The 10,942-nt window shown below is 36.4% G+C and overlaps 1 protein-coding gene across 2 annotated transcripts in view; it reads left to right on the top strand.

The window, feature by feature from the left end:
• The window catches only part of LOC111502573 (uncharacterized), a 37,750-nt gene that overhangs the window by 25,708 nt on the left and 1,100 nt on the right, over positions 1 to 10,942 (top strand). For both annotated transcript variants that reach the window (XM_023156685.2, XM_023156686.2), the window contains exons 5-6: positions 6,999 to 7,194; positions 9,004 to 9,317. In XM_023156685.2, the coding sequence (XP_023012453.2) occupies positions 6,999 to 7,194; positions 9,004 to 9,317 (510 nt within the window). The remainder of the gene's footprint in view (positions 1 to 6,998; positions 7,195 to 9,003; positions 9,318 to 10,942) is intronic.

The following is a 10,942-nucleotide window of genomic DNA, read 5'->3' on the forward strand; positions in this document are numbered from 1 at the left end:
CCGAATGCTAAACATATTTTCAAGTCAAATAGGACGAAAGTAGATTATCATAATGAGATGAACTTCAAAAATGGTTGGTAGAGAAATTGATTTCTTACTTGTCTCCGAAATTTGTGCTTGCAATTGACAAAATCCTCTGTACCATAATGTTTTAAAGAGATAAAGCACCAAATTATATCAGCTTATGATAGACCGGTTGAGGTCTAAATGCATTTACTTTGATCCTCTTATGTTGAATCCTGATTTATATAAAAAACTCTAATTAAAACACTTTATTGTATGATATTCACTATAAAGGGTTTTACAGAAACCGCTTCCTCAAGTTTATGCTTTAGGAAGCTATTGTATAGCGAAACACGTGTTGCGGTTTTTGCAAAACCCTTTATAGTGAAAATCATACAATAAAATTTATTAATTAGTTTTTTAATATGGATTTTCATCAAGTATCGGCCAGTTCTATTCAATGATTTATATAATATTGTCAATCTCAATAAGTCAACATTTGAAACCGAAATAGATGAAATTTTAACCCAGCATGGACTTGCAATTTTGCTTTTACCGCCTCACCACCCAGACAATATGTGGAACAGAAAATACATACTATACTATATTATGTAGCAATCCCGTGAGTATCTGATTCAATTCCATAACGAATGTGTGGAGTACAAACTGAATAGGAAAAAGTGATTTTATTAATTGATTAAATGCTCAATCCCGTGAGTATCTGATTCAATTCCATAACGAATGTGTGGAGTACAAACTGAATAGGAAAAAGTGATTTTATTAATTGATTAAATGCTCTCTTCCTTTCTTTGGAAAAATCCTACATTTTTTGTATGAAGATGGAGAAGTAGAAAGTCAAAACTTTTCTTTGCTGTTCATCAAAGAGAACAATGTTCACCTGATAGGTTCATAAATAAAAACGAAAAAAAAAATTAGAATCACTCAGACATACTGTGCGATTCCTGTTATTGAAGCAGAAAAGTCAAAAGTTATTTTTTCCTTATACAGTTTTTAGCTTGATGTTGTGGACCTGATAATGTTAGAATAAGGTGAACCAAATAAGGGGTTGAAATATAAAAAAAAGTTATTTTGAAGCTTCAGTTTTGATTTTACTAGTTTTACAACTCGTAACTATATTAAAAATATGTTTGTTATCTTACGATTCAACGATCCCGAAATATATAGTATTTTGAGAGAACATTGGAAGTGTCACTAAATGGCTCAGATTAACTACTTTTTGAGGCCATCCATTGATCATGCGCTGATATCAGATTGTCGAAACTACGACTAAAGCATCCTGAAGAACTGAATTACCGACTTTGTCAGTTATTCCGTTACGAACATGTTCGGAATGTTACAAATGTGTTCGACATTCGAACGCAACGTGTAGACAATGACGGATGTACCACTTTGAAGAAGAGTATTTCCGTTACCTACATATCTAACCTATACCCAGGCTGGAGTTGGTCAATTAGCTGTTCTGTTGTAAAAGCGTGTTAACCAAACTGTTTCGTTAGCGTACACGGAATTTAAGAAACACGTTATGAGTTCTAAAAACTCAAACAATAACCAATCAATAACAATTATGTACTTTGGATTGTACCCTAGATACAAAAAGCATTTGAACAACATAGTTTTTCTTTTCTCGCCAGTGGCGTTTGTGTGAGATTTACACTAAATCATTTCAAAGGGAAACTGATACGCCACTGATTTTTCTAAAAGTGATAAATATTTTTGAAACACACATTCTTTTCTGAGCAAATCTGGATTTTCGATTTCATTTTTTTTGACGAATGATTTTCGCATGAAAAAATAAAAATCATTTATTTGCATTTCGCGAAAAAAAATTCATGTGATATCGAACAAAAAATGGAATGCTAACACAGACTTATCCTGAACGCACACAAAATAAAACAAACAAATTGTTGAAAACGTCCACCTTCTGCAAATTTGCATGTCTCTACTTTTTTTCTCATGGACTCAGGTACTATAATACTTTCACAATAATAGCTATTTATGATATGAGTGTTAAAAGTAAGGTTACGAACAAAATAAAACTTACTTTCAACACAAATATCATACAAAGTTTTTTGTGCAACTGTCCTGTTTTCATAATAAAATAGATACATTCAATATTTCTATAAAAACACATTTTGACATCTCTTGTCAGTTAACTATTTTCATGTTATCGCATTTGCTCTGAAGTGGCCGTGTCAGGTAACGCTTGAGCTTATTGCGTTTATTCTCTCCAATCTCATGACACCCATTCCATGTCTCGTTCCCTGTACTAGTTTGTACAGGTTCCGTGTTGGATGTTCGTTATATTCTTCTGGACGTAATTATGTATATCCATATATTGCCTGCCTTCTGTGATTCAGTGTCTCACATTCGCATAAGATGTGTAGAGCTGTTTCTATCCCTTCGTTGCATAATCTGCAGCTGAGGTCGCCGTTGTACAGCCCCATTTTATTCAGGTGTCCTCTAAGCGGACAATGACCGGTTAGTAACCCTGTAATTATTCTGAGCCGATCCCTATTATATTGAAGTAGTTCTTCAGTTCTTTTTTCGGACGGTTTCCTAATGAAGGTTTTATTGCCAAGTACTTTTGTCCAGTACTCTGTGTGATTATTATTGGTCCATGTCCTAAACCATATTAGGACATGGACCAATGATTTTGTACCAATGATTTTGGTACCCCCAGAGCTGGTTCAGGACCTATAATGAAGTTGATGATCCGTGTCTAGCGCATTCATCAGCTTTATCATTACCTGTGATTCCTGAATGCCCTGGCACCCAGTACAAAGTTAGTTTGTTCCTGTTTGCAAGTTGATTCAGTTCTTCATAGCATTCCCAGACCTGTTTTGATGTCACCTTCGGGTTTGTCAGAGCCCCTAGTGCGCTCTTGCTGTCTCTTAAAATAGTGATCCGCTCATTTCTTTGAGGTCTCAATTTAATAAGCCTTGCGCACTGCAAGATAGCATACACTTCTGCCTGAAAGACGGATGTGTATAGTCCTAGCGGATAACTGTAGTTTAAATTTTTATCCGCTCGGTATATTCCAGCTCTCGTTCCATGTTTGGTCTTCGATCCATCTGTATACCAAATGTTTTTTCCAAACATGTTTTCGGGATGACTAATGGTCTTCCACTCTTCACGGCTTATGATTTTGGCCTTGTGTTGAAGGTGTACTTCGGTGTCATGTGGTCGATGCAAATATTCAATATGTGCTCCTCCACATGTTCCGAAATTTCTGTTCGGTCCGATTGCTTGTAGTTCGGTGAGTTTTCCAGTCTGAATTGGCTCATCCTGCCCTCCCCCATTATCACAAAGTGTAAAGGAGGTAGATTCAGGAGTGTCTCCAATGCAACTGTTGGTGTAGTTCTCATTGCTCCCGTCATTTCCAAACGTGCAAGTCTTTGCACCTTGCCTAGTTTGTTGATAGCGGTCGCTTGCTTCATCTTTGGCCACCAGACCAGAGATGCGTATGTTATCATGGGTTTAATCACCATCATGTATAACCAATATACCATGGCTGGTTTTAGCCCCCATGTTTTTCCATAGGTGCGTCTGGCGAGCATCAGTGCTACCTCCGCTTTCCTTTTTATCCTGTGTTGTTCCAGGTGAGTTTTGGTGTAGACTTAAAAACGTCGAAGGAAATTTCAGCGAAACCGTTTTCTTAGCCTCTCTGGAAGAGAAATAAAAAATATGAAACTCGTCAACTTCGTGGAGCAAGTTTTCAATGATAAAGTCGAGTGCGCTCGTTAAAAATGGTGTTAATACAAGCAAATATTTCAAGTTAATAGCATTATTAAAGCAGAAAAATGAAAGTTAAAGACTCAAAAAATTAAAAACTCATACGTTTGAACAAGTACAGAGGTTTATAAATGAGGCACCAGATGAAAAATATTTCATGATAGGAATTGGTACTATTTTTGGAATATATGGAGCCTGTCGACGTGAAGAGCTGTGCCGTTTATTAATAGAAGTCATTAAATTTATGGATAAATCATTGATTTTTCAAATTCCGAATACAAAAACGAAAATAGGTCGTTCTTTTTGCATTGTTGGAAAAAAACATTGACTAGTTTAATAAATACGTTGCATTACGCCCTTCTGTTATCAATCATCAACGTTTTTTTTCTGAAATACTCAAATTATAAATGCTGTGCCAACCAAGTTGGTATAACCACGATTGGGAAAATGCCCTCTACCATTGCTGAGTTTCGGAACCTCCCGGAACCAAAGGAATATACAGGTCGCTGTTTCAGAAGGTCTTCTGCTTCTTTGCTAGCAGAATCAGGAGTATATATAATGGATATTAAGAAGCACGGAGAATGGAAGTCTACCACAGTAGCTGAGGGTTACATCTATCAACCTATTTCTTATAAAAAGGCTATTGCTGAAAGAATAATCCCAACAGCTAGCCCCAGCGTTAAAGCGTCGTCCTCTTCACTTCAAGAATTAAATGTTAATGCCCATAAAATTGTCAACTCAGATAGTTCAAATATATTACAAGGCTCTTCAACATCGCAAGGTATTAATATCAGCAGCTGTTCTAATTGTACTTTTCATATTAATGTTCATAAATAATAATAATGTGATTAATGTATATAATACATTTGTAACATTTGTTTATTGCTATTTGGTCGAAAAAAAATCGTGGTAAAAATACTTTTAACACTATTATTGAAAATATTTTCAACACTAGTGTTAGTTTATTGCTATTTGGTCGAAAAAAATCGTGGTAAAAATACTTTTAACACTAGTGTTGAAATTATTTTTAACACGCTACTCTGTACACATTATCTTTTAATACTCTTAACAACCATAGAAAATGTTACTTTTAATTACAGTTGTACAAAAACTATGATTCGACTTATGAACAGTTTCTTAGAATGAATTGGTGTGGTATAACCCAATGTCCCCACAGAAAATAATATAAACTATGGAGGTCCAAAGAGCGTTCTTGTGGTCCTTCTCAACATATTCAGCGATTATTGTTATTTTTTTCAATTAGCCAACCAAAGCACTGAAGTTAGCAGGCATTCCGTGGTGCGTACACTGCAGTTGATTTCCCATTTTTTCGTGTACTTCACCCAGAATTTTCCTCAACTGAATTCAAAACCGCTATCTCAATTTGTGGCGTTTCAAAATTTCGTTGTAGTTCATTCAGGTGATTGTCACGTTCAAAACTTTCCTTTTCGTGCTATCTTCTATTATTATTTGAAGATGTTTGTCCATCTGGATTATTTCTATTAGTAGTCATTTTGTTCGAAAAAACGGTTTACCTGGAAGTTTTGAAAACTGGCATTTTTATAGATTTTTATATGCTCTTCAACTCTGCCAAATGACATCTTATAGAATTTTTTTAAGGATAAAACACAAGCACTACAGGAAAACCCTTGGGGCGCTCAAAGAGCGGTGCCTGTGAGAAAGTAACGATTAACAATATTTCATAATATCTCATTTTCTACTAATTTTACATTAAAATCATTTGTATACAGCATTAAAGTAAAGAAAATGTTCTACAATTCATGTCACAACATTTTCTGTACTTTTTGTGAATTTTTTGGGCGTACGCGTCGCAAAGTTAACATACGAAAAACTCATCCACTTCACCTTGAGTTAGAGTAAGCATCGCATTTTTTCATTGTAACTTTTCCAGTAGATCTCATCCACAGTTCTTGAATTTAGTGCTTTGATGTTTTTGATGGACTAGATGTTGCTAGTCTATCACACAACCCGGTAACGCCACTCACCGGTGGAGTCAATCGGAACACGCAGGGTGCTCCAGAAGATTAGGCCCCCGAAACCACAACTGGCTTAAGTGGATGCAGAGGTTCATATTTTTTTTTTTACAAAAAAGGGAAAAGGCTGACAAATGGCAAAGTTAACACCGCGGTGTACAATGCCGCTTGAGCACTTTATCTGCCGGAAACGTGAAAATACCTCCTACGCAGTAGCAAGTGCAAGTTAAGATCATGTCGGCAAGACAACACGCTTCTTGTAACTAATGTGTGATGTACTATAGGGCGGTTAATAGCTTTTTCACGCCTGCCGTGATTATCAGATAAACTAAGAAGTACCTATCAAATTTTGAGTCAAGGAGCGTTCATAACCACCAAGCATTATTGCCTTGATAAGATACGAATGCAAGTGGCTACTAAAAAGCAGAAGGTTGTTGATGCCGGCACGCTCTGCGCACATGGATAATTGTTATGTTCTAGTAAAAGTAAAGTCAGCAATATCCATCACAGTGTTATTTACTATGCCGCGAACGAGACGATCGAATATTTCACGACAAAGCCGTAATGGAATTAGATTGCGAATCAATCCACTGCAGATGAAGAAGAAATCGAAGTATGAGAGATGCGCCATGTCTAGTGTTGCCAGGTCTACTATTTTTGCAGCAGATTTTTGCCATGACAGAAAATCTGCTTGGCTGCTGGATTACTTTTCTACTGTTCGAGAATCAGGATCTTCTGACGACTCAATTTGATTTCTATAATAATTGTACATAGTGAAAATTACCATGCATGATTATGTATCTATTGAATATATTTTCAACCGTTTTTTGTATCATTCTACTGTTTTTGTTACACAAAATCTACTGCTGAGCATGAAAATGATCTGACACACTGGTCGTATTAGTTTGGCCAGACATATTTCTTCAGGAATACATTATTAAAAAGTAAATTTAACTCAGCTAATGACAACACAATATTCATTGATTCTAAGGAGGTATGGAGTGCACCAGATTAGCTAGTAATGATGTACATAAGATGTAGAAGGCTTCATCTTTGGCTCATGGCAAATGTTAAGAAACCCAACGATCACTTACCTCATAGTATGGTTAGTGGTCATTGGTTGATGATGTAGGCGCACTTTTTTAATTATAATAATATCGCCTTTACTTTTTGTTATTTTTATCATCGATTTGAAATTCTGCATAATTCAATGAATATCCATGTGGTTTATATAGTTTTTTTTTAAAGGAACACTGCACTGCGTGGACTTGCGGAAGTGGTCGAAATTGGTCGAATACTGGATTCGGACGTGATTTACCCTCATATGACAATTATCAACCAGAGGCTGATAGAACTGATCAAGAGCCCTCGATCGCATGTCAGCAGAACTTCGTGTCAAGCCATCGGTCATCTCTTCGAGTACGTTAAAGATACCAGAAGGCCAGTAAGTATTCCGGCGAATGCCTCTAAAGAGTTTAATTTGCGTGGGTATGCCTAAACGACATATCTTGATCGTAGTAATTGTCATTGAACTTTTATGCATCAAAGTTACCAGATGAGGAAAATATTTGTAGTTGATAAAAATTGAAATATTGAGAGATGCATTTTTTCGAGAGTTGAATTACTCAAGTTTAGGTCTGCAAATATAACTCATTGCATTGTTGTATCAGAAAAAGCATTCGATTCAAATCGCTATTGGAGCAGTTGAATGCGACGTAACAACTGGATAGAACATCCTTCCTATCATGTAAAAGGGATGAAATGCGTAAAATATCATGATCTGATTTCATCGAATAATTAATCCATGGAGGCATGATGAGCTTTTACAACTCATTATTACATTTTGGATAATCAAGGATTATGTCTCGACTACACCAAGTTTAATCAATTAAAATGTATGGAAATCTATAACTTGAAATTTTTCTAGATTGCTATAGATAACTATCCGAATGGAAGATGTCATGTAGAAGAGGTATCCAAAGTGAAAACTGTTGAAGTCACCGAAATGGACGTCAAAATAGAGAGAAATGATAAGAATTTTGGCGCTTTCAGGACATAAAAAGAATATCAAGCAGATGAAAAGAATCAAAGTTATCCAGTGAGTAAGATAAAAATAGCAAGAAACACTGAAGAGGGGCAGGAATTGTAATTGGAAGTCAAGAAGTTTGAAGTGGACGTGAACGAGAAGACTAAAACAAATGACCGAATTATATAGGGAAGATGATGCTAACTAAGAGGGTGCTAAACCATATTCCCAGGATATCACCAAAACAAAAAGCAGTTCTAGTGAAGGCCGCAGAATAAAAAACCAGAAGAAGACATTGGAAAAACGATAAGAAGACGAGGTTGTAGAAAATCGAAGTACGGAAAGTGAACAAGTATACTTAGTACAATTTCGGAGAGACTTAAGATATGTATAAGCATTAGATCGAGTTACTTTAAAGATAATATGTAGATGAAAAGAAGAACAAGTTAAAACTGAAAAAGAGAACTTTTGTTTAAGAATCGTAATCGGTAGAATTGATGAGGAAGTTGAATCAAAATATAAAGAAGAGTTATGAGGAATGGTCTTTGAGAAAGCAGCTGACAAATCATAACTTATTTTTAACAGATGGCGATAATTCTGAGTTCACCTGAGCTGCTGACTAGTTGCTTTGGAGAGTTATGCTAATGGCTTTGTTGTTTCTGCTAAAACTGTTTTTATTGAAATAAGTATTCTCTGTCCAAGAGGAACTGGTTGGCTAATCATATGGGTATGCTGGAGTTGTCTTTTCAGTTCAATTACCCATTCCTCAACTCCACTTCAAATTTCTTTATTTTCGACTCTAACCTAAAATTATTCCTCTCTCTATCATTTACTCTCCCCAGTTTTCAGACTAACCTTTCTTGTGATCCTGTGTGTTTTCTCTGTACTTCTTGGTACAAAAAATATATCAACAACTTGTTGTTCTTCAGTCCCTGATCTTAATCTAAACTAATCTGTCTTCTGTGCAACAGCCTCGCACTTTTATTACTCAATAGGACTTTCGAGATCATTTCGAATTTTTCATACCGGGTCAGGATGACTAATTATTCTCCCGCTTCCTTACGCGTTGTAGACTACCAAAGATTCGTTCCGCCGTTGAGCCAGTGGACCGCCTAACATATTCAGAGGAGTAACTATTGCTAATAATTTCAAATTTTATTATGAGGTCAATTTGCCGCCATATTCCCAGAAGCACTGCATGTGAGTAAAAACTCTTTCCTTTTCAAGGAATTCGACGAGCTAGTTGATTCGCTGCTCTTTAAGTGTGCGGACTCAAACAAGTTCATCCGCCACGACGCCAACCTAGCGCTCGACTGCATGGTCACCCATATCCCCACTTTCCACTCTATCCGGGCGATCTGTACCAAAGGACCGGACCATAAAAATCCCCTTGTTAGGATTGCGGCAGCAAGATTATTGGTGTGTGCTATAGTCATTGCTGGTGTGCAGAACATTCTACATCCCCAAAACAACGAGTTCACCAGGAGAAGGATAATTCTCAACATGACCAAATTTATGAACGATCGAGATGCAGAAGTCAGGTGTAGTATACGATACACAATTTTAGAATAAAACTCATTAAGATATTTGGATCATACATTATGATGTTATAGTTGGTATATTCATGACAAATCAATTAGGTAAAGATGATGCAGAATATTGTTCAGAAAAGATCGATAAATTGTAATTGTAGAGGAAAAATGATCAAAATAATTTCAGAAAATTCTAAAATGAAGTTTTCATAAAGATATTCAAAGAAGGCAAAGATTATTTGATAAATGAAAAAAAATAATTATCTATACAACAACCTAACCTAACGAATGTTAAACGTAGTGAAAACAACGAATCAGTGAACTTATTAGATTATTACATATATTAATCAAAAAAATTGTGAATATGTTCCCAGAATTATTTGAATTCTGTTTTATTACATATCAGTTGTACCTCCATACAGTGTCAAGAATTATTACAAAATTGAAAAATACATTCAAAAAGTTTGCTGCAACTAGCTCTGTTATTAGATTGTTTCAAAACATTTGTCCGTTTTTATGAGTCTACTTTAAACTGTAATATATCAGTGAAAACTTATTCAATTTGATCCAAATACGCGCCATTTCAATCAGTGCACTTTTGCCAACGTAACACAAACATAACACAAAGTAAACACAAAATGAATTCAGTCAGCATAGAAATTAAGAGCTAGAGTTTCGATGAACTCGACGAAGGCCGATTTCGCCTGGTCCTGATTGGCAAAGGTTCTGCCGATGAGAAAGTTATCGAAGTGCTTGAAAATATAGTAGTCGGTTGGCAAGATGTATGGAGAGTATGGAGGGTGAGCCATAACTTTGACGCTCAATTCGCTTAATTATCGGACGATGATTTGTAAAAGCGTGCGGACGGTCGTTGTCGTGGAGCGGGATCGGATTTCTTCTGTTGATGAGTGCCGGCTGCTGGTGACGTGATTTTTTGTACATTTCGTTGATTTCCTCACAATATATGTCCCGGGTCGCAGTAAGTTATAGTGAATCACACCGGTCACTGACTACCTTATAGCAGCTATGGTCTTTTTTTTGTGGGTTTTCGCCTTTGGGAAGTGCCTGGGTTGCTCATTGGTTTCCAACCACTGTCCTGAATGTCTCCTGTTATCATCGAGGATTCACTTCGTAACGTAACGATCCGATCCAAAAAAAGGATCATTTTGGTCGCGCGAAAGCAAAGAAGAACAGACCTCGAAACGTGACAATTTCTGTCATTCATTCAAATCGTGGGTCACCCACTTTTCGCGCTTCTTGACCTTTCATATAAGTTTTAAACCATCAAAAACTGTATAGGTGCTGACGCTCAGTTCTTACTCTATCCCACACGCCGTTTGTGACGGATCTGTCTCCACCATGATCCTCAAATCCCCGTCCTGGATTACTGTAGGTCAATCACCTCGGGGCTCATCTTCGAGGCTAAAATCTCCGGAACGAAATTTCGCAAAACAACGTCGGAACAGTGCGTTCATTAGCACTATCATTACCAAATGCGTGGCTGATTTTTCGGCAACGCTTCAATTTGAATTCGTAGAGAAAAATTAGCCAAAAATTGTTTGACGACATCATAAAGCAATAAGCTGAAAAGGGGCACACCATCACACCATCAATGTATAGGGTACAAAATTGTA

Source organism: Leptinotarsa decemlineata, unplaced genomic scaffold (assembly GCF_025532065.1).
Source record: "Leptinotarsa decemlineata unplaced genomic scaffold, Ldec_3_MD MMD2_tig00000026_RagTag_RagTag, whole genome shotgun sequence".
NCBI classification, from domain to species: domain Eukaryota; kingdom Metazoa; phylum Arthropoda; class Insecta; order Coleoptera; family Chrysomelidae; genus Leptinotarsa; species Leptinotarsa decemlineata.